The following is a 24,930-nucleotide window of genomic DNA, read 5'->3' on the forward strand; positions in this document are numbered from 1 at the left end:
TTTTTGATTATTAGAATGTGCACTAATTTTCCCCTATACTTGGCATTGGTTTTCTGTTTCTAGAATTTCTTGCAAGGGTAGAGGAAGTTAATTAGACTTCATCAGTATCAGTGTAGCTAAGCTGCATTCTAGCAAGGTGATCAAAGGTCAGCTACAAGTTTCTGAACAAAAAAGCCTTAAAGCCTTAAAGCTTAAAGTAGTTGCATTTGCTAGAAAAGGAAAATAATGAATTAATCTTTTAACAGGATCATCCTACTTTCTGTTATACTTTCAGGATTCAAAATAACTTAAGATAGTAAACTGACTAATCAATAGGCACACTGATAGAGCAGTTCTGCATTTTGAGCTAGTTGGCTGAAGTTACATAATGCAAAAAACCTCCTTCCAACAAACACCAAAACTCATGCTTATTTTCTTTATTGGTAAAAATTATCAATATTTTCTAAAATTCCTGAGTTTTATATGTATCAGCAAAATAATAGCAGAATAATTGTACCAGGAAAAAAACCACAAAATTATGCAATAGTTTTCTCATATTCAGCCTCCTTCTTTTTATCATGATGTGCAAATTAAGAATTACGAAAAGGTGCTGAAGTACTGAAATACTAGAAAACATGCATGTAAGCTAAGTATTATTGCTCTAAATTTAGCTGATAAGGTCGCTATTTCTTTTGATTCATCATATTATTCATACTTAGAGAGCTGCTAGACTTTAGGTAAAGAGTATTACAATAGTAGCTATAAGAAAGGAGAACATGAGGAAGCAGTATTACAGAGAATGGCAAAGGAAGATTAATATAAGTGGGTCAGTATGGGCAGGGAACTGATTTACTTCTGCCTTGCTAGCAAGTATTTGTGAGCTATGAGATAATTGTAGAACTCCAAAAGAGGGGAAGAGAAGTAAAGGCACATTTGTTTGTGCTGTTTCCAAAGGAGATTAATCTCTCCATGAACAGTACTGAGGATTTTCTATTGGTTTGCCTAGTAAATATTTGAGATTTTTCCTTCTGTTATGACAGATTGTCTGCAGAAGTGCAAAACCTATAGAAATGGCAGTGAAGGAAAAGATTTCCATGTTTTGCCATGTGGAGCCTGAGCAGGTCAGTACTTTAATATTTTGTCATTATTTAAATGTGTGGGAAAGCATACAAATATTTCTGTGCATTTCTGTTTTCAACTTTGGACTGTTTCATTAACATGTAATTGTTTTTACAATTTTTATCTTGCTGTCATGTACACTATAACACTTCAAAAATATTGGGAGTTCATATGTTAAATTTTATGTCAAATGGTCATTAACAATTTAAATGCATGTTATGTAAAAAGTTAATAAAAGGAACTGATTTTGAGTGCATGATTAATTGCTATACGTAGTTGTGAAAACTGTGCAGTTTCAAGCTATCATTGGTTATTGTCCATAAATCATCTCAGGTGGTTATAATAATGGATGAACAGAGTGTAGTTAAAGCTAGGGGTTTTGCTTATGTCCATAGATCATCACAGCCACATGAACGCTCTTTCTGTGATAATATGGAATAGGCTATTCATGCCCTTTAACATGCTTAGAACATCTACTGTGTAGTTATATATCCTTTTATAATTCACGTGTGATTTTGGCCTTAATAGTTTGTGATGAATTGTTATTCAAATACTAATTTTGAGAAATCAAATGCTCTTTAATAAAATTTTTGCAAGTGAGAGCATTTTACTCTTCAATGTAATGTATAATACTAAAGGGATAATAGATGGCAACACTTATGCTGTATTTCAAATAGGTATCAGTGTTGACCTCTCTGCAGGTGTGTAAGAAAAAGCTTTTTATAGTAAGATTCCAGACGAGGGCATAGAGAGCAGTGTGGCCATTACTCCCTGCTCTCCCCCCTCCCATCCTTCCATCTTACTGTCTGTGGAAGAAAACACCCTTGAACTAGCTTCTGGAAAATCCTTCAGAAATGCCTTTGTAATTCCTCTCCAGCCAGAGAGAGACAACTGGAAGTTCAATCAAACAAAAATGTTGTGTGCTTTTCTGGCAGTATCAGGCCATGTGTAAGCATATACTCAGATTCCAACTGCAGTTATTATGCCAGTCTAACTGGACCAAGAGTCCCATGTGTAACTGAACTTCCCTACGAGCTCCCTGGCAGGGAGGGAAGTGTCTTCATGGCACTGGTTTTTTTTTGTTTGTTTGTTTGTTTGGTTTTTTTTACTACTTAAAGTTCTGCCTTTTAGGGTAGAAGCTCAATAGTTTTAGCAGTCACAGCTTTCATGAGAAGCTGAGTATATGATCCCAGGCAGAGTGCTGCAGTCTTTTTGTACTGTTCTGGCTAGCTCAAATGTCTATCCGCAGCACTGCATTGTGTAATATAGGTGTGACCCTGGTGGTTAGACCCAGTGGACTCAACTGGGATGCTGCTAGGTGCTATACTGCGTTGCATCTGCCTTTTTTTTTTCTTTTTTTTTCTTTTTTTTCTCCTTTTCATAACTGTATTTGTCTTAAAATTAATGAACCACTTCTGGATTTCAGAAGACACTGGCCGCATGTCTATATATTCCCTAGAATGATCCTGGATTTCTCGTGAACTGAAGGATTGGATGCATCATCAGTCTTCTTCCTGGACCTATGTGCAATGCTAGTAGAGAAGCAGCTACAGTTTATTTTGTGTCTAGAACAGTGGTTTACAATCTCAAGGAGATCAGTCTTTTCAGTCCACCTTTCCCATTTATTTGCTGTTGTAGAATCACAGAATAGTTGAGGTTGGAAGGGAGGTCATCTGGTCCAGCTCCCCTGCTCAAGCAGGGTCACTTAGACCCAGTTGCCCAGGACCATTATTCAGGCAGCTTTTGAATCTCTCCAAGGATGGAGACTCCACAACCTCCCTGGACAACCTGTGCCAGGGCTCGGTCACTCTTACAGTGAAAAAGTGTTTCCTGATGTTCAGAGGGAATGTCCTGTGTTTCAGTTTGTGCTCATTGCCTTTTGTCCTGTCACTGGGCACCACTGAAAAGAGCCTGGCACCATCTTGTCTGCTTCCTTCTCTCAGGTATTTCTATACATTGATGAGATTTTCCACCCCTGTACCCCCAAGCCTTCCCTTCTTCAGGCTGAACAGTCCCAGGTCTCTCAGCCTTTCCTCATAGGAGAGATGTTCCCATCCTGTAATCACCTTCATGGCCCTTTGTGGGCCATGGACTCTCTCCAGTATGTCCATGTCTGTCTTGTACTGCGGAGCCCAGAACTGGACCCAGTACTCCAGGTATGGCCTCACCAGTGCTGGACAGAGGGGAAGGATCACCTCCCTTGATCTGCTGGCAACACTCCTCCTAATGCAGTCCAGGATACCATTGGTTGGCTTGTGTTCAACTTGGTGTCTACCAGGACACCTAGGTTCTTTTCTGCCAAGCAGCTTTACGGCTGGGTGGCCTCCAGCACATACTGGTGCCTGGGGTTGTTCCTCACCAGGTGCAGGACTTTGCACTTCCCCTTGTTGAACTTCGTGAGGTTCCTGTCAGTCCATTTCTCCTGCCTGTTGGCAGGATGGCAGCATGACCCTCTGGGGTATTGGCCACTCCTGCCACTTTGGTGTTATCTGAAAACTTGCTGAAGGTATGCTCTGCCTCATCATCCAGATCATTAATGGAGATGTTAAACAGGACTGGACCCAGTACTGACCCCTGGGGTACTCTGCTAGTTACTGACTTTCAACTAGACTTTGTGCTGATGATCATCACGCTCTGGGCCTGGCCATTCCACCAGTTTTCCTCACTGTCTGCTCATCCTGCCCATACATGAACAGGTTGTCTGTGAGGATCTCACAGGAGACAGTGTTAAAAGCTTTCTTGAAGTCCAGGTAGACAATGTCCACTGCTCTCCTCTCATCTGCCAGGCTGGTCACTTCATCACAGAAGTTTATCAAGTTGTTCAAGTATGACCTCCCCATAGTGAATCCATGCTGACTACTCCTGATGATTTTCTTGTCTTTTGTGTGCCTGGAAATGGTTTCCAGGACTGTCATGACTAGTCCATGAGGACCACATGCTATTTTGTCCACAGACCGACTCTAAGTGGAATTTTTCTTATTAATTTGCTTTTCTCAGGTGAGTCCTCCCTCCTCACTTCAATGTATGTACCACCAAAACAAAAGCAGTTTCTTCAGCTTGTTTTAGGATTATAACAGTCTTCATAGTCAGCACGGCTGTAACCTAGAGCAGCTAGTGATTCTCTCTTAATGTTATATCCTTAGGATAGTAGCTGCCAAGTTTGGAAGAACAGTCGGATAAGCCTTATTCCTACTGTGGGGGGGCTGTGGTTACCCTATTCTTTTTGCTGTTGAATGGGCACTTAGAGAGGCATGGGGCAGCATGCGTGTGTACATGCTTACGTGATGAACAGAAGTAACTCACATATAACTGAGTATCCTTTACTTCTCGTGTATCAGGGAAGAACACTTGTGCTTAGGATTCTGAACTCTGCAGTCTTGTGTAAGCCAAGTTCAATGAACTTAACTGCCAGCAGCTTGGATGCTGTTTATAAACGTGTTTTTAACTAAATGGTCCTTGAATGGACTATACTCATTAATTAATTACATAACCTAATCCGCTATCAAAATTCTTTTAGGAGACTTTATCGCAACCTCATTGGGTCTGCTTTGTTAGGTTCCATTTGTGTTCGTTCTTTCCCAGTTAATATTCTTCAAGTTTGTGAGAGAGGGAGAAAGAAGTGTTAGCAAGCATGACTGCTTGTGGGGCCAGATGTTTGTATTAAAACTGGTGTATTGGTAGGCTTGACAAGCTATTTTTCTATGATGGTGTAATGAAGAAGTGAAACACATTTTTACCTTTTGGGTAACTTTTTCCTTGTAGATCTAGTGGAACCTTAAATAGTAGCTGTGCTGCCTTGCCCGTTCAAAAGAAAAGTATTTAACCATTAGTATGTATGTATAATACAAAACGCGTGTAGTATACAAAAAATATAATGTATGTTTCCTATGAAAAATTTTTAGGTAAGTCTTTTATGTTATGCTTTCTTTTGTTAGGTGATATTTATCCATGATGTTTCTTCCACTTACCGAGTACCAATCCTGTTGGAGGAGCAAGGCATCATTAAATATTTTAAACAGAGGTTAAATTTACCTATTGATGACCAGCCAAGTGATCTTCTAATGAAATGGAAGAAAATGGCTGACAGGTATTCTAACTCCTGCTGCTTTTTCTAGAAGTGTTTTAATTCAAGTTAGGTTTTTAGTTGCTGTGAAGTCACCAAACTGGATTGGGCTCAGTAGCATGCTGCTGATCAGCACCTGAATGGTCTGGGTTTAAAAAGATTGTCAGTTTTGAGATTTTAGAAGATGTTTTGTGAAGATAAAGAAAAAGCAAACACTGTTAAGATGTTTTCTTTGTGAAAATTGGTATAATAACAAAAAAACTTGTTTTTGTCAGATACGAAAGGTTGCTGAAGGTGTGTTCCATAGCTCTCGTTGGCAAGTACACAAAACTAAGTGATTGCTATGCATCTGTTTTCAAGGCTCTGGAACACTCTGCGCTGGCAATTAATCACAAACTGGATTTAATGGTGAGGATATTTCTGGCTTTTGCTTTCAGGAATACTTTGAGTATACTCTACTAGTTCCCATCACATGAGGCAGTTTTAATTCATGTGGAAATTGGAAAATGAATCATGCAGATAAATACACACTGGCCAAGCATCTCATTTTTTTTAAAGAAGTGTTTACAGATTTCATTATTTTATTTGGAACTAAATTTATCTGAAAGGAATGCTGTAATGGCCCCAAACTGGATCTGATTAAAAAGCAGACCTTACCTGCAAATTTATATTTATTATCAAAGGTAAGTTTCACTTGTTCTCATGAGACTGCTTATCATGTTAATGAGATTAGCTTAAAGACAGGAGAAAGTAGATAAATTGGAAAGCAGTTTAGTTTCTTTTTAAAAACCAGTCCCAGAAGCTGTTGCTCTTCATTTCAGTTAATATTCTGAGCCCTCTGTTTTATCTTCAGCAGGATTCTAATGATATCAGAATTGGGCCATAAACTTAGTTTCTCCAAGATAGTAGTTCCTCAAATAAAGGACTATTTAGGGATCTAACTTGTCTCATTTTAATGAGAATAGAAAGTTGAACTACATGGGCAAAAACTGTTATCAGCTTTCTCACTAGTGGAAGTATCAGTTTCCATTGCTGAGTTTTGTTGCTAGGGTTGGCAAGCGTGGGGCAGAGAAGCAGTGTAGAAGGGTGCATTATTATCACTTAATGGGTGATAATGGGTACAGAGGACATTTTAGCAACTTGCAGTAGCAAAACAGTAATAAATGGTCACAAAGTATCAGCAACTATGTGCTGCTTTAGGGTGATTCATTAAATGATGTAAGATAAATTGATGGAAGTGGGCAGTTGCAGGCTGTACTGCACTCAGTAGGTTTTGGTCTCTGCCTGTCTCTGATCAAAGTAAGTTTGTGTGTTTATGCACTTTGGTAACTGCTGAAAATTGCTGTGCCCTGTGACCTTTGTTAATCATTCCCTTTTTCGTGATATGAAAAATAGAAGATATTAGAGTGAAGGTTTCAGTGTGTCAAAAACTACGAATGGGTTGCTTAGATAATGCTTGTGCAAGGAAAGCAGATGGTTTCCACTCAGCTCTAGAAAGTTTCTCACTGGAACTAACTACTTTTTGACGAGGAAGGTCATTAATATCCAGGATGGCTTAACAGGTTGCTAAAGGCAGCAGGCCAAAGGCATAGCCACTATTCTGTTGTCTCAGTCCATCTACCCCAGAAAGAAGCAGTGGGAGCACCTAGAACACCCAGGGGTGCATATGTAGTTCTTTAATGAAGCACAGAGTAATGAATACATGGGAGTCCTGTTTACAGTGATATTTCCAATATTTTTTGGGAGAAGAAGGTAGGTTCCCTAAACCATGAACACTGAGTACTAAAGAAGGAATTTCTCGTATCAGAACATCCTTCTGGTAAAATACTTCTGTTTGCTTGAGAACACGGGTCACCAGGAGTGTATCACCTCAGGTGTTTTCTTTTCAATGACTTGGTGGAGAAGGTGACTCACCCTATACTAAGATAACCAACTATGTTTTGTACCCTCCCATCACTGCTTGGTTTGATGGACTGTTAACCAGATGGTGAAGTAGTTGCAGCAGCTTGTGATGATGTAGAATGTACTGTTCACTGTGGCTTGTGCTGTTTTGGGCTCTGATATCACCCTGTTGTTTTCTTGCAGTATCATGCAGCTGCTTGTCAGGCACATGGGTCAGCTGCAAATCCTTCATCTTTTGCTTCTGATTGTTGATGTCATCCCAGAACCTTTTCAAGTAGGGGAGACATGCAGAGCTGCACAAACAAAAACGAATCTGAACTATTTTTTCTGTAGGACTTCTTTACTGAGAGAAGTGGGTTGATTTATTCTCTGGGGAGGGGGGAAGAGGCCCTTCCTATCAAGAGAAAAGGAAAAAAACCACAACTGCTTATCTTGGCGTCCTTCTACTCTTGTCCTCTGTAAGGTATGCCGAATGTTGAATAGTATAGAGACAGAGAACAGGTTGCTACCTGTCATGTAAAACAGCTAGGGAACCACTCAAAACCAAAATAACTTCATGTTTAGTAAGAGGAAGTAATTTCCTACGAACTAAGGAACTTAATGCATAGTGTTCACTGATAAACAGTATCTCTGAAATTATAAGGACTAAGCAGAATTCAAGTAAGCTTTATGTGTTTATGTGACAAAGAAGCCAATTGGTAGGTATCATGGAAAATATAAAAAAACCAAACCAAACCAAAACAAAAACCACCAGAACCTCAGCTTAGGGAAGAAGTAGCTTGTTTTAAGGCTTAAGCTGTCTCCTTTCCCTTGAAAGGAGACAGGAGGAGGTGTCATGGAGGAAAGAAATAAAATAAATACAATGCTAGGAAATATATAAGCTTTCGTCCACGATAAGTTTTCTTCCACAATCTATGTACATGTATAGCTGGGAAGTACTCAGGCCAGTTGGACATACATAAATCCATGTGACCACACAAAACGCATCCCGGAGTGCTGAAGGCGCTGGCTGCTGTCACTACGAGTCCACTCTCCCATCAGCTTTAAAGGGTCATGGCAACTGGGGGAAGTTCCCTCGGCTGCTGAAGCAAGCAGCTCCGGTGCCGGCAGGATCTGCAGCGGAGTGCTCCGGCACAGCGCACAGCGGGGGTTCCCGAACCGGGGGAGCCTCCATGGAGTGGAGAGAGCCACCGGGAGCCTGCTGCTTGCACCACGGTGGCTGACAGGACCTGGGTGGTGCCAGGAGCAATGGTGTCCAAGGCACCACACCTGCAGAAGAAGCTCTCGGGTAGCACCAGCAACCACGGCGGGCAAACAGGGTGCGGCGCGGCAGTGTGCGCGGCAGGGCGTGCAGGAAGGGCGCTGAAGTGATGGTGTCCAGCCGGCACAAAACCACAGCCTCTCGGAGCTCTGCACCCACCACACCTGGTGCAGCTGCCCAGACGGAGCTCTGGAAGGAAGAGGCAGCCGCCCTGGGGTCAGGCTGCAGGCTCTGCCGTGCTCTTACCCCGGTGCTGGGCGGCAGCTGTGAGCAGAGCTGTGGGAGATGCGTCTGGGGAGAGGAGCTCCTCCGCTTAGTGACAGCTCTGGGAGGAGGTGAGGGGGTTGAGGAGTATCAGGGAGTGCGAGAGAGAGATACAGACTGCTGGAATCGCACCCTGCCTTCCCTGGGACAGGCCCTAACAGACAGAAAGGACGCATGATATGGAGGGTTCCCTATCCTCTCTCCACCTGGCTGAATGCAGTGACTCGGGGGATAGCGGGGAATGGTGACAAGTTCCTGCCCAGCACAGCAGGCATTTCTCCTCTGTGCCTACCCCATCTTGCCAGGTGCCCTTGCATAATACGTACAAGGCTCTGCAAGTGGAACCGAACAACGACAAGGACGATGGTTCATCTAGCTTGGCGGTGTCACCAAGGTTAAGTGGGTCTATGCCCTGCATCAAAACTGCTTCCATAAAGAAAAAAAAGACAGGTCGTTGTCATAGGAGACCCTCTCCTGAGGGGAACAGAAGACCCAATATGCAGACCAGACCCACTTCTTGGGGAAGTCTGCTGCCTCCCTGGGGCCCAGGTTAAAGATGTGAAAACTTCCTACCCTGATAAGGCCCTCCAATTACTATCCATTATTGATTTTTAAGGTAGGCAGTGATGAAGCTGCAGCAAGAAGTCCGAGGGCAATCAAGAGAGTCTTCAGGGCCATAGGATGACTGGTTAAGGGATCAGGAGCAGAAGTAGTGTTCTCCTCTATCCTTCCAGTTGCAGGGAATGATGAGGGAAGAAACAGGAAGAGCCAGCAGATCAATACCTGGCTCCAAGCCTGGTGTCACTGGCAGAATTTTGGGGTTTTTGATCATGGGTCGGTCTACATGACAGCGGGCCTGCTGGCAACAGATGGGGTATGCCTGTCTGGAAGGGGAAAAAGGATCTTGGCAGAGGAGTTAGCAGGGCTCACTGAAAGAGCTTTAAACTAGATTTGAAGGGGAAAAGGGATAAACCCAGGCTTGCTAGAGGTAAGCCTGGGGGCAGCACACCAATGTTTGAGGGATGCTGTGCTAGCAAGGTCCTTCAGTCTGCTATCTCAATGGAGGTAGGGGATGGAGATCCATGTGACAGCAAAGACGCAAGGGTTACTGATGTGTTAGAAACCATGGAAATGCCTGAGAATGGTTGTGTAGGAATTAGGGCTTCTCCCCCCCAGAAGGTGGCAGGATCAATAGCCCAACTGAAGTGTATCTGCACCAATGCACGCAGTACGGGCAACAACAGGAGGACTTGGAAGCCATTGTGCAGTGAGAAAACTAAGATATAGTTGCCATCACGGAAACATGGTGGGATAACTCGCACAACTGGAGTGCTGCAATGGATGGCTATAAACTCTTCAGAAGGGACAGGCAAGGAAGGAGAGGTGGTGGGGTAGCCCTGTATGTTAGGGAGTGTTCTGATTGTCTAGAGCTTAATGATGGTGATGATGGGGTTAAGTGTTTATGGGTGAAAATCAGGGGGAAGGCCAACAAGGCAGATATCATGGTGGGAGTCTGTTATAGACAGCCCAACCAGGATGGCAGACAAAATATTCTACAAGCAGCTGGGAGAAGTCTCACAATAGCTAGCCCTTGTTCTTGTGGAGGACTTCAACTTACCAGACATTTGCTGGAAATACAGTACAGCAGAGAGGGAACAGTCTAGGAGGTTCCTGGAGGGTGTGGAAGACAACTTCCAGACACAGCTGGTGAGTGAGCCAAGGAGGGAAAGCACCCTGCTGGACCTGTCGTTTGTGAGCAGAGAAGCACTTGTGGATGATGTGATGGTTGGAGGAGAAGTAAGGAGGGGAGTCAGCAGAGGTGCTACCTTGGACTTCTGGAGGACAGAGTTTGGCCTGTTTAGGGAGCTGGTTGACAGAGTCCCTTGGGAGGCAGTCCTGAAGGGCGAAGGAGTCCAGGAAGGCTGGACATTCTTCAAGAAGGAAATCTTCAAGGCGCAGGAGCAGGCCGCCCCCATGTGCCGTAAGATGAGCCGGCGGGGAAGAAGACCTGTCTGGCTGAACAGTGAGCTTTGGCTGGAACTCAGGGAAAAAAGGGGAGTTTATGACCTTTGGAAGAAGGGGCAGGCAACTCAGGAGGACTACAAAGATGTTGTGAGGTTATGCAGGGAGAAAATTAGAAGGACCAAAGCCCACCTAGAACTTTTACTGCTGCTGCCATAAAAGACAATAAAAAGTGTTCGTAGAAATACATTAGCAACAAAAGGAGGGCTAAGGAGAACCCCTGCATCCAATAAAGGACAGAGGGAAACAGAGTCACAAAGGATGAGGAAGAGGGTGAGGTACTTAATGCTTTCTTTGCCTCAGTCTTTAATAGTAAGACCAGTTGTTCTCTGGGTACCCAGCCCCCTGAGCTGGAAGACAGGGACAGGGAGCAGAATGAAGACCTCATAATCCAAGGGGAAATGGTTAGTGACTTGCTACACCACTTAGACACACACAAGTCTATGGGCCGAAGAGGATCCACCCAAGAGTACTGAGGGAGCTGGCAGAAGTGCTCACCAAGCCGCTTTCCATCATTTATCAGCAGTCCTGGCTAACCAGGGAGGTCCCAGTTGACTGGAGGTTAGCAAACATGACGCCCATCTACAAGAAGGGACGGAAGGAGGATCCAGGGAAATACAGGCCTGTCAGTCTGACCTCGGTGCTGGGGAAGGTTATGGAGCAGATCATCTTGAGTGCCATCACGCGGCACATACAGGACAACCAGGTGATCGGGCCCAGCCAGGATGGGTTTATGAAAGGCAGGTCCTGCCTGACCAACCTGATCTCCTTCTGTGACCAGGCGACCCACTTAGTGGATGAGGGAAAGGCTGTGGATGCTGTCTACCTGGACTTCAGCCAGGCCTTTGACACCATTTCCCACAGCGTTCTCCTGGAGAAACTGGCTGCTCACGGCTTGGATGGGCATACGCTTTGCTGGGTAAAAAACTGGCTGGCTGGCCAGACCCAAAGAGTGGTGGTGAATGGAGTTAAATCCAGTTGGCGGCCGGTCACAAGTGGTGTTCCCTAGGGCTCAGTACTGGGGCCAGTTCTGTTTAATATCTTTATCAACGATCTGGATGAGGGGATCGAGTGCACCCTCAGCAAGTTTGCAGATGACACCAAGTTGGGAGGGAGTGTTGATCTGCTCGAGGGGAGGAAGGCTCTACAGAGGGATCTGGACAGGCTGGATCGATGGGACGAGGCCAACTGTATGAGGTTTAACAAGGCCAAGTGCTGGATCCTGCACTTGAGTCACAACAACCCCATACAGCGCTACAGGCTTGGGGAAGAGTGGCTGGAAAGCTGCCTGGTGGAAAAGGACCTGGGGGTGTTGGTCAACAGCCGGCTGAAGATGAGCCAGCAGTGTGCCCAGGTGGCCAAGAAGGCCAACGGCATCCTGGCCTGTATCAGAAATAGTGTGGCCAGCAGGACTAGGGAAGGGATTGTTCCCCCATATTCAGCACTGATGAGGCCGCACCTTGAGTCCTGTGTTCAGTTTTGGGCCCCTCATTACAAGAAAGACATTGAGGTGTTGGAGCGTGTCCAGAGAAGGGCAACGAAGCTGGTGAGGGGCCTGGAGCACAAGTCTTATGAGGAGCAGCTGAGGGAACTGGGGTTGTTTAGCCTGGAGCAAAGGAGGCTGAGGGGAGACCTTATCGCTCTCTCCAACTACCTGAAAGGAGGGTGTAGCAAGGTGGGAGTCGGTCTCTTCTCCCAAGTTACAAGCAGTAGGAAGGGAGGAAATGGCCTCAAGTTGCGGCAGGGGAGGTTTAGATTGGATATTAGGAAAAATTTCTTCACCGAAAGGGTTGTCAAGCATTGGAACAGGCTGCCCAGGGAAGTGGTTGAGTCGCCATCCCTGGAGGTATTTAAAAGACATGTAGATGTGGTGCTTAGGGACATGGTTTAGTGGTGGCCTTGGCAGTGTTGGGTTAACGGCTGGACTTGATGATCTTCAAGGTCTTTTCCAACCTAAATGATTCTATGAGTAGAAAAGGCAAATATCGCACCAATCTTCAGAAAGAGCAAAAAAGGAGGATCTGGGGAGATGGCAGGTGGTCAGCTTCATCTCATTTCTTGGGAAGATTATGGAGCCCGTGGAAGGGACCCACGCTGGAGCAGTTCGTGAAGAACTGCAGCCCATGGGAAGGACTCACGTTGGAGAAGTTTGTGGAGAGCTGTCTCCCGTGGGAGAGACCCCACACTGGAGCAGGGGAAGAGTGTGATGAGTCCTGCCCCTGAAGAGGATGAAGCAGTAGAGACGTGTGATGAACTGATTGTAACTCCCATTCCCCATCCTCCTGTGCTGCTGTGGGGGGTAGGTAGAGAATTTGGGAGTGAAGCTGTGCCCGGGAAGAAGGGAGGGGTGGGGGGAAGGTGTTTTAAGATTTGGTTTTATTTCTCATTACCCTACTCTGGTCTGATTGGCAATAAATTAAACTAATTTTCCCCAAGTCGAGTCTGTTTTGCCCGTGATGGTAATTGGTTGAGAGTTCTTTCCCTGTCCTTATCTTGACCCACAAGCCTTTTGTTATATTTTCTCTCCTGTCCTGCTGAGGGGGGGAGTGATAGAGTGGCTTTGGTGGGCACCTGGCATCCAGCCAGGGTCCACCCACCAGAAACATTAACGGACAAGGGCTTCTACTGTACTTCCCTGCATGTGCTAACTTCCTTTTTAGTGTTTTTGTCCAAAGGCTCTCCGCATAATCCTGTGTTCTGAAGGAACTACTTAATATTGTATGTGGTATCCACCACATATCTGAATGGTGAAATATTGATGCTGTTTGAAGTGATAAATGTGCTGGCTCAATATGTTTGGCAAGAAAACCACAATTAACTTCAGCTGTAATTAGTTTCTCTTTCCAACCTCCCAGCATGATAAAGTGTTCTTCTAGTTGATCCTGTAGTATTCCACTAGTATAGAATAACGTTTGTAAGTAAGTAGTTATTCTTTTGTATTTTTGATGCCTTCTGGAGCATGGAAAAAGTAGAAAATGTCTGCTAGAAGACAGTCCTATCTGGAAAACTTTCAGCAATCTTCTTGTCGGTTTCTTTTCTCTGCACACAAATGAGTTTTGTCATTTCAGATGATCTCATTTTTATGGGGGATGGACTCTATAGCAGGATGCTATTAATTATGTTATTCTGAGGAAAAGACTGACAAAACCAAGAATCAAACTCTGTTCTTTTGTGTCCCCAGTGTAGTACATAGCTGCCTCACTCATTTGCTCTAGTGGTACCTCAAGAGCCATGCTTATTAATGGTAGTAGAGATTCTAATGCAGTATTTCTAGTAGGACATGGATAATGAGTCTGCCTCCCTCTCTACAGCTGATACTTTCATGGCAGTCCCCAGGAATGCCTTTCTCACAGGCCAGGCAATGGAGGTTTATCCAGTCTTATGATAAGATTAGATAAACTGTGGCACCCAAAAGCTAGGAAGGTGAACACCCTGGTCGTATCTCATTTGGATGTCAGGGTAAGGTCAGCACCACCCCATGACTGGTGCCCTGGTTTCCATTGGAAGAAAACCTGGGTACACAGTTATGAAGCATTCTAGCAAGTCTGCTTACCTGGAGGATAGCAAAATGAGGACTGGAGGCAGGCAGAACTCTGGAGCTATGTGCAAAGAAAGGGGCATGGATTGCTGCAACTAGAGCAAATACTGGCTCTTCAGAGCAAATATTGGGTCTTCAGTGAAGTTGTTACCAGTTTATTGGGAGATTCACTTGAAACTCTAATAGTTTGTCTCAGTGCTATTAAAAAGTTGGTTTTATAGTGTATGCTGCTCTTTTTGTGGAAGAAAAGACTATTTTATCGCATATTTTATTTCATATTTTTCTTTGTTAGTACATAGATTCAACAGAACTTGAACGTTCTATGGAAGCGGAGAACTCAGTGAAATATCACCAGGCATGGCACAAACTGTGCAAAGCAGAGTAAGTGGCATCGGATATGCTGTATTCCAAATGCAGACCGTGATATTTATTTCATGTGATGAAAAATGCTTCAGCAAATCACTTCTCAGTGCATCCAAATTTTCGTTACTTATGTAAAGGGATAGATGTGCATGGTTGGTGACAAGCTTCAGACATAGCAAATTATAGTATCAACCTATATACTCAAACTCTGCTTTAATCTCTTTAGACAAGTTGCAGTTCTTTGGTGGTTTTTTTTCTTTTTTTTTTTTGGATAGCTAGATTTCTTTACAGTGTAGGTCAGTTGTCAAAGATTTTTCTTTGTCAGCATGCATCATAGTGAAAGGTAGTTAGATAAAAGCTTAGTAAATGCTGGTGGCACTCTGCAAACATCTTTAAGAATCATTGCTGGGATTTCAGTTTATATTTGTAAAGGGATGTTTGTTGTCAAAATGCATTTAATTTCTTCAGTATTACTTAGTAGACAAAGTTTTGTTGTTAAGATCCTAGAGCAGTGAATATGTAGCTAGTTTATTTAAGCAATACATATTTAAGCAGTGGGAATTTCACTGTGAAGCAGGAGGTTGGTCAGATGAGAATTGGGATGGGTAGATGAGACAAATCTCCAGATTTAGAGTTAAATTCTGTGTATTCTGAATGGTCATACAAAACATGCCTTTTGTGCATTGTGCTTGCTTTGTTATAACCTCAAAAGTCTTTCTTCAATTTGTATGGACTTCCTTTGCTGGCTTGATTCTACATGTTGGTTGCTTTATATATGGCTGTCATTACAGTGGTATTCTGGTCCCAGGAGGGTTTGGAATTAGGGGAACAGAAGGCAAACTCCAAGCTATCTCCTGGGCAAGAACAAAGAAAAAGCCTTTCCTTGGTAAGATCGTTAGAGTCAGAAATTACTGTGTTTTGGAGGTGTATAGCAAGCTACTTGATAGCATTAATAAACACCCCCCCCAACCCCCCCCAAAATCCCAAAACAACAAACACACACTAGGGAAGGATCCTGTCTTAGGGAAGTAAGTGTACTGTTGTAAATATTTGCCTTGTAAATAATGCCCAGGGTCATAGTCATATATTACATCTGCTGTATAAGGAAGGAAGAAAAAGACTATCCCAACTCCAGAAGTTTTATTTGCTATATTCACATTTTATGTGGAGAGTTGTTGCTTCTCACTGTAATTAAATCAGCTTCATTATAGATATTAATCAGTGTGCAGAAAACATAGGTTTGTGGACCTATGTGGACACGTTTGCTATTTTAAATATTTTTTGTTGATATACTGGTATATTTTATTATGGTAAAGTCTAAAGAGCCCATCTGGCCTGTAAGCTAAGTGATGTTTATGTAAGTGCCTCTGAAGCTTTGGTTCCTACTTCACATTTCTTACAATTTTGTAAGCAACTACTTTGACTAGTTGCCAAAGCAAAATTTGAATCTGGATGTACCCAGGCTTTCTTTGCAGTAATTATTGGTAAAACAGATGGGAGGAAGGAAAAAAATTTTTGAAAGGGCTTAAAGCACATAATTGTCTCACATGTATTTGCATTGTGCCGAGTTTGAAGAATGATTTTACATTAAGCAGCCGTTTTTGTTTTAGCTTTTTGGTAACTCTGTGTATATACACTGGGTACCAAGATTTCGAAGCAGTCAAGTTTAAGACAGGACAGCAAGTACTTTGTCAGTCCTACTCTTTGTCCTTTTAAATTCTGGGATTTTTGTTTTCTCTTCTAGGAGTTTGCCTGGGAATGCAATTAGCAGTTGTGGAATTTGCAAGAAACTGTTTGAATTGGAAAGGTGAGCTCAGTATGCTAGTGTGAATGATTTGCTTAGAAGAAAGTTTGTTCTATGTGTGAAAGGTATATCTGTTATTACAACTATTGTATAGATCCTATGATCATTAGGTATTTAGCTCTTGCAATGTGATCATTTTCAGCTAAGCACCCTATGCTACCTTTCTGTACAAGGGAGTAGGCACTCTTATTATGCAGATTGCTTGAAACCTGCTTCTTGATCTAACCAGTGTAGGAGAAAGTATGCTTACAGTTCACCTCTGTAGTCTCTGGAGTGTGCAGGTGGTCAGGAGTTAAAAGTGGGAAGTGGTTTTCTCACTTGCTTTCATTAGTTGGAGTAGCCAAACCATAGCCACAATTCACTGGTGAGCTAAATCTCTTCATACTACTACTGCAATACTACTACTATTGAATGAATTTCTACCACTAAGAGCTGAGAGGAAGAAGTTTTGGGAAATAGGAAAGGAGTGTGTGTGACTGAGGTCATATGCTTCCTGCGGTAGCTTCAAAAGTGGTGCAGTATGTGTTTGAACATATAAGATTGTAGCTTAAAAGCAGGCAAGCCTGAAAATGCCACAGAACTGTTATGATGAGTTTGTTGTGCATGTAGAACGATGGAAATGTACTGTGTTTGTTTTGAACTTCTGTTTCAGATGCAAATTCTACTGAATTTGACCCAGATACAAAAAACCCTGTTGTAAGTACTGATTTTTTTTTTTCCTGCATATGTTGTGTGAACATACATCTTTTGTTAAAAAGGGAGTTATTGCTGTGTAAGTTAAGATCTATCTATATTTTTACATGGTAGGACATGAAGAGGTGTCCTCTGTCCCTATTCAGTATTGTTTATGAAGGTATTCTCTTTTAATAGTCCCTTGCCTTCACCTGCTCGCTTCTGTGATTTGCCTTAGCTTTTATTTTTGTAATTTTTCTAATAGATTCCTTGGCTGTAGACTGATGCTGGGAGTAGACAACAATGTTTAGGTTGGCTTTACTAGAGAAAAAGTGTAGCACAAAGCTATTATAAAAATAAAAATTTATATAAAAAGGATTATATGGAAAGCTGTTGAAAAATTCTTGTCTTTCCTTTATATAATAGTATAAATAACCACTATACCATCCTCCCCCATGCATCTCACAGTCCTCCTTTTGAGAAAAATTTCAATGCTGTGGATATGACAGGGCTCTATATCATATGCCAATGGTCGAATTTTAGAGTGGACTTCTTCCAGGTATCTCCTAGTTCAGGAGAGTAGGGTATCACATTATCATAATAGTAAAACTTAAAAATGATCAATAAGAGAGGGTTTTTAAGAAAATGAAAAAGAACAGAAATAGTGTGAGAAATAAAGTAGTATGTTGGTGTAAGATGTAAACATCTGTTCTAGTGATAAATTAAGTGGGTTGCTCAGTGATCTACTGTTTCTGTATCAATTTCCTTCAAAAGAGTTTTGTTGGGATTTGTAACTAAAACGTATTTTTCTCCACATCTGCTTAGTCTGAAACATGCAAATGGGAGGTTTTTAAAGCATTTCACCTGTTTGTCAAGGTTGTTTATATGCACAGGAGAGATAATATAGTCTGAACTTTTGAAGGTAAATTGGAGACCTTCGGAGTTTCAATGTGAGACTTGCTGCTAAAACTTGGCAGCATTTGGAAATGTCCTCAGGTGAACAGAGGTAAACTTTGCATTTGGTATCAAATTTGTGGGCTTGCCGTTGTAAGAGGTCTCTTCCTTCACCCTTCTTGAATGTATGCAAAGGCATAGTCTTTCACTGTAGGGGTCAATTTCACAATAGTAATGTGTTGTAAAATGTGGAAGATGTTGAAAGCTTATTGTAACTTTTTTGGGAAGCAAGAGGGATAGTACGGAAGACTGATTCTGGGGCATCTTTATTTCTATGGCTTTTTAGTGCCAGTTTTATTTAACTTCTCATGACTGCATTTCAGCTAGTCACCTCGGGTACCTTTTCAGGATGCAGTCAGATCATCAGGAGGGGATGAGTCACTCTTTGGAACTGCAGGTTTCTCTCCATTATTCTAAGGGTTGTTTACAGTAGCTCCAATGCAGAGCTCCACACTTAGCTGAAGGCAGGAACACGGATGCTTGTCTGCTGCAGCCCTACTGGCAGTTTCTTCTATTACAGAAATGCTAGTGTGTATTAGTACAATATATCTAGGACAAAATTTTATTCCACAAGTAATTAACTGAGTGATTTGCAGTTTGCATTCAAGGGCAAGTAAAGTATATGTGTGAAAGAGAAAATTATGTGGACATAAAATTAAGAAAATAATGGAGTGAATGTATGTGTCATAGAAGATTAATACAGTGTTTACAATTGAAGTAGTATGTTTGCAGTACATGTAATGGATATTCTTTTGTTCTGAGCTACATTAAGGTTCTGAAATTGGTTATTACCAGTCATATTTCAGCATTTTAATCTGATCTTTGACATCTCAGTTCTGGGCAAGAAACAGATGTAAATAATTCCACGGGGGAAATTTGCACTATCAATAATTATAACTACTAAATAATCTGTCTTAGCAGAGTCCATCTTGTGCTAAAAACTGTTTAGATATTCTATATAATAACAAATCAGTAAAAATGATTGGACGAGAAGCAGATTAGTAAAGCTTGTGAACTACCAAACTGGTGCAGATGTTTCATTATCCAAGAAAGTTAATTGGAAACACCATATCAGTACTGATAATACCTTGTGATGCCACTGAGTGGCTCAAATGAGTGCTAACCTAGGAGCAAAGCAGTGTATTTTTCTTTCGTTTCCTGCTCCTTTGGAAACTGAAGAGGGAGAAGAAGGGCACTGGTGAGGCAGTAGCTCTATTTTCTCTTATTTTTAAGAAAAAGGAAAAAAGGCAAAAGTTCAAAAATGTAGCTTGGCAGGGGAAATGGGGGACAACTGTAAAATATGCAGCTACTTACATCCCTTCTGAATTTGCTAAGCATTCAAATACCTGGAACTGTACTCACCAAAGTTGATAGCTTCTTCTAAAGTACATATAAAATATCTTGGTCTACTTTGCTTCCCTTTTGTCTGCATCTATGGAAATTTGAACTTTTTTTATTAGAAATAAAAACTGACATTGTCAAGTAATCATGTAACTCAGAATTAGGCTTCCAAAGAAAAAAACAGGTGGCTGAAATAATGAGAAATGATATTACTGGCAACTGTCTCAATTAAAATAACACAAGTTATTGTACTATAGAAGACCATTGTCTTATTAGTAAAAAGTTTTGAGCATTGTAAAAGGTTTTTATGTGATGAGGCAATTATGACTTGTTCTGTTTTGAACCATGACAAATGTACAAATGAATGTTCAAATGTAGAGAGTTGCTTGCAATGCTGAATATCTGTTTCATTTTAGTTGTTTGTCTGTTTCTGCTGATTATCATTACAGCAATGTTGCTCAACCTGGGTTCTGCATAAGCACCCATGAGTAACTTTAGATAGGAGGGAAACCCTGTATAACCCTGTATTGCTTGTTTTGGGGAATATTGATATCAATTATATTGATGTGTAAATGACTGCAAGTATTGTAGAGTTAAGATTTCAAATACCTTGGAAAAACTAGTAGTCTCTCCATACAAATAATGGACGTTCATGGCTTAATAGTGTAAAACAGCCAAAATTGTGTATTTCAAATACTGTAGGGGAAAAAAGAGTTCCTAAAGCTGAATATCTATGTGGTGAAAACTTAAAGGAAATGAGACCTAGAATTTGAAAATATTAATAAGCTGTGATTTATAAGCTGTGTTTGAGAGATTTGAAGTAGCAATTAGATATTTTCATTTAGGCTTAAATTAAAAATGTGTAGTCTGAAAGAAAAAAAAACCCCGACCTCTAATATGGCAGTTATCTGTATTCACCAGACCATACCATTTACACTATCAAAACACCACCTTAAGGTTTTCGCTTCAATTCCTCTTTAACACACGTTTGATTTCAGTAAGGAAAATGAGGGAGGTACATGAGCAGCAGTCACAGTCCCTCAAGTTCTCAAAGTCATCTTGGTTGATTATGTGCAGCTCATGTTGCCATTATATATTCTTAAGCTTTTTGCTTTACTTTCTAGCCTTTTGGATGGCAATGATAGGTAAATTGTTACTGTTCTTTGCAGGAAGATAGCTGTTCAGGAAAGTAATGCATTTGCTTGACAGTAGTGCTTAGGATGAGTTTTCTGTTGCAAGTAATAATTTTAAAATTAACCCCTTTAAAAGGAAACTGTATACTCTGTGAATGCTAATGAACTGGATTCACTGGATGGCAAAAGAGTTATTTGTTTTGTTCCATTTTCCTTGTCTTCCTCTACTCTTAAACTTCGATTTATTTTTTTGGATGAGCCTTTTAATTATGTTCTTTATACATTTTATTGCAACTGCATCTAATACTGTTCTTGAAGAAAAAAAAAAGACTCTTTCCAGAAATATTCTAATGTGCTTTTTTGTTTGGTTGGGTTTTTTAAATTTAAAAAAAGCTAATTTTAATTGTGACTGTTGTTCTTTATGACCTATTGCACGTTGTGTAAGATCATGAAATTTCAGATATTGCACCAGGTAAAATAAGTGCATTTTCTGTAACTAGAGAAATTGTGCAGAAATAGATTTTGCCAGTAGGTGACACTCTTACAACATGATTGTTTCTTGATGACCACTTTTCCTATTCAGGATGTCAGTAACTCGATTGAATTAAAAAATTTCAAAGGTTGTCTAAGAGATGAGAAGGAATGTATGTCCCAGTCATGCAAAAGCACCTCTTAAAATTCTGTGATTTTACTTCTGTGTGTAAGGTAGCTAACGTAGCTTAGTAAGCAAATGTGTGTGGGGTATACTTAGTTTTGAAATCAAAGCATATTGTTAATTTAGAATAATTTTTTTTCATAAACCAGAAAAAGTAATAAATACTATTATTTTCTTTTCTTTTCTTCCAAGAAACATAACACATTTTAACAACTGAAGGGTTCGTGTAAAAGAATGGCCCAGGAGCCTGTTAGAACATTCATATCATGTTTAAATATCATGATTTTTAAGTCTTCTATTCATGCATCACTGGTGTGGAGTACATTATTCCTCATTTCATGGAGGGGAAATTCAAGGATAGGAAACCACTTTAGTGTGGGATCTTGAATGCACTTGATGGGCTTTGCAATTAAGTTGAGCCTTTAAGTCCTTAAGTAACTCTGAGATCTAACTGATTTATCAGGATAATGGATCATGTTGGTGTTAAAATTCAGTCCAAAATTCCAAGTTCTGTGGTAGGTTTAGTGCCTAAATTACTTGTCTTCAAAATTTTTATTCTTCTCAGTTCTCTTCTTTTTCACTAATTTCCTCTTAAAGTAAATAATAATGCTCATGAATTACATGTGTGAAAATACATATGTCACAGGGAATCATGCAATGAAAAGATTAAAACTGCACCAAATAAATGTAGTGAATGTTTTAATTGCAACAGCAATGGCTCAGTTCCTGTATGTACTTATGTATTCCCATTTACAAGAGTCATAACAAAAAAGTACATGCTTTTGTAAATATAATTAAAAATGAATGTGTAATGTTACAGTCATCATACTTAGTACTGTTGCATTGTTATTGAAAATAAGTACTTTATGTTTTAAAAATTTGAACTGTTTACCATATGGAAGTGTCATCTTATGTGAATGATGAAACTGAACTGGGAGGAGTATTGGGCAGTATACACTAAGGGGCACTCCTCAAATGGAATGATACATCTTTCTTCTTGTGTGTTTTAGAAACCATTTGATTTGAATTGCTCTAGAGGTCAAAATAATAGCTCAAGTAAAGCAGTGTTTGTTAAATGACACTTTCTCATGCAGTGCGAAATAGAAACAGGTGGTTCTGAACTAATTGTGAGGCAGCTTAGCTGGTAAGTGTGGCTAGCGAATGTGCAGAAAACACAACACAAGACTTACTTTGTTATATGTCAAATCTTTATTCTGTACGTTTTAAAATTGTAACAAATCTGGGGGTTTAGGTGTACGTATAATGTACACGAACACCAGGCTCTTCTCCTTCAAAGCAGTGATATTCATTCTTGCAGGTGCCTTACTATTCTGTACCAGTTATCTTTTTTACAAGCATCACAAACTCATCAAAGCTGACACTTCCGTCATTATTTTTGTCCAACGATTTAATAACGTTATCAAGAGAGAATGTATCCTGGTTTTATAGGGAAAAGAAAGAAAAAAAAAGAAAACAAAAAAAAGAGAATGAAATAAATAGATTGCCACAACTATTTTCCTATGAGGAATATTGCCAAAAAGTGATGTAGTCAATAGCAGTCAGTGTTACTTGAAGATGTTACTGGTAGTGTTGTATTTACCAGTTTTACTGGTTAAACTAGAAATACAGTGCCTCCTATTGCCTGCCAAAAATGTTAACAAAGATATGATAACCATTTGAGAAGTATCAAGTATTACTCAGGTTACTTCAGTCTTGTACGTAAATTTGGAATTTAGGAAATGGAGCAGGTGGAATAGCTGCAGCATGTACATAGCCACCAATAAAAATTGATATGCATACCACTTACTGATTTATTAGATACTAATTTGGGTCCTGTATGCGCTTTTTGAAAACATGTTGCTACTTTCATTAGGCTTTGGACCAGGACCTGAGAGTCTCTTTCCCTCCCCTTTTCCCTGCCTTACTAGAAATACTGTATTCATTGTTAAAAATGTGTATATTTATATTTAATATATTTATATTTATATTTGTAAAATAATGTATTAATTCCAGTTTAGATTATTGGCTCGTTTAATTTGTTGTGTCTGGTAAGTATGCAGTGAGTATTCTGATAACATCCCTGATCAGGCTAGTTAAATAATATAAAACCAGTTTTGATTTGTAATTTAAGTTTAAAAAATGTTTTCTTTCTTCATACTTTATGTCTATATATGTTTTGTAATGTTCTGTTGTGCTTTTATGTTGATTTATTATGATGCCATATATTTCTGCGAAGAGTAGATGCTTGAAAATATCTGTTATCCAGATAGAAAACATGAGTATTGCTTTTCCTGAGCCCTTCCATTTCCACATATCTGTGAAAATGGGTATGGTGCTAAATTGTCTACAGCTAATATATATAAAAAGCGTTATATTTCTGAATTTGCCACTACACTTCCTATTAATTTTTGGCATTTAATTTCTGACATGTTTTTAAGGGAAAAAACCTTTGGGTTTTTTGTTTTTTGTTTTTTTAATTAGCCACTTCATGTTAATGAAATGACTAAATTGGATTACTGTATTTCGCAAAATACTGGATTTTTCTGTTGAGGTGCAACTTCTTTCAGACCTTTAGCAAAAATTGCTTTTGTCAGCCACCCAAAGAGAACAACTAGCAAAAGAATCTAAATTTTGTCCTAATGCAGTTCAGGAAAAGTCTGACAGAGAATATATATGAAATCAGAACCTAGATTTTTTCCAGCTACAGGAAGTGAGTATTTCTCTCTCTAGCTTGGTGGCATGTCTTTTCTTTACTTGGCATCTTTCTGGAATGGCAAACCTTTTATTTTGTGATGGTGGGAACTTAACTGAGAGAGAAATTGGCTCATGTCTCTTACCTTTAAATTTGTCCTACTGATTTACTTGGTTTATAGATTTTTCTATATATTTTCTAGATTCAAGATTTATTATTTAGACTGAAACAACAAATATTTTATAAGACTCAGATGAAATTTGGCTTACATAAAAAAAACCCGAACAAAGCAGCTCCTTAGATTTTTGCATTTTATTTCATAGGGCTTTGTTACAAACTCCCTACTCAGATATCTGTTTGGCTCTACTGTTAATTAATGTGAATGAAATTTTATAAGCCAACCCTTATTTAAGGATTATTTATGGAGTCAGGGAAACCATTTGGGCACAATAATCTGCCTTGCAACATCATTGCCTGTATTTCCTTTTTCCTATCCATTTCATAGGAAGCACAGTGAATATAAGAAGAGTGAAACTTACCTTCAGATACTGTGCAAATTGATTCTGAAGTAGATTTTTCAGCCCACCAATGGACAGTGCACTGGTGCTACCCTCCATTAAAGCATACTGGGTAAAATACTTCAGAAGGTTATCATTGAGTAAATGTTCCATGTTTCTCAGATGTTGTCTTGAAGAATGACTGCAAACAAAGCAGAGAATAACAATCCTGTGCATCAGAATTTGAAATACATCTGACACAGTTCATTGGTTTACTAACCATGTGAAACGGTTAATACTTAACCTAGATGAAAAGAGGTTCTTGTGGTTTTGGTTTTTTTTTCCTGTAAAACTGAACCAACTCTCCCAAGGAAAAAGGTAATCTAAGTTAAGTTCAAGGATTTGAAACACCCAATATGTTTAAGTTCTGCTTACCTCACTCAAAATCCAGAGCTTTCAAATGCATCCAGCAGAAGTGAGAGTCTCAGATTGGAGCAACCTTTATAGTTGCTTGCATGCTCCACCCTAATTATGAAACTAGCGTTTGTCATTGAGTCAGTGCACTAGTTTTATTGTGTTTTCAGTAGTCAGAGGAATAGGATACCTTGGCAGTAGAAATGAGTAATTTTATTTTTTTATCTTTGAAATGGGTTGTCATCAGTACCCACCAC

The 24,930-nt window shown here is 40.4% G+C and overlaps 1 protein-coding gene across 2 annotated transcripts in view; it reads left to right on the forward strand.

The window, feature by feature from the left end:
* Positions 1-24,930, forward strand: part of CTPS2 (CTP synthase 2) — an 82,000-nt gene that overhangs the window by 13,485 nt on the left and 43,585 nt on the right. For both annotated transcript variants that reach the window (XR_011322164.1, XM_069770313.1), the window contains exons 7-13: positions 1,020-1,100; positions 5,034-5,185; positions 5,437-5,569; positions 14,441-14,529; positions 15,303-15,397; positions 16,256-16,318; positions 16,968-17,011. Coding sequence is in view for 1 of the 2 variants with exons in the window: in XM_069770313.1 (XP_069626414.1) it covers positions 1,020-1,100; positions 5,034-5,185; positions 5,437-5,569; positions 14,441-14,529; positions 15,303-15,397; positions 16,256-16,318; positions 16,968-17,011 (657 nt within the window). In the remaining variant the exon portion in view is untranslated. The remainder of the gene's footprint in view (positions 1-1,019; positions 1,101-5,033; positions 5,186-5,436; positions 5,570-14,440; positions 14,530-15,302; positions 15,398-16,255; positions 16,319-16,967; positions 17,012-24,930) is intronic.

This window comes from Haliaeetus albicilla, chromosome 25 (assembly GCF_947461875.1).
Source record: "Haliaeetus albicilla chromosome 25, bHalAlb1.1, whole genome shotgun sequence".
In the NCBI taxonomy this organism is placed as follows: Eukaryota; Metazoa; Chordata; class Aves; order Accipitriformes; family Accipitridae; genus Haliaeetus; species Haliaeetus albicilla.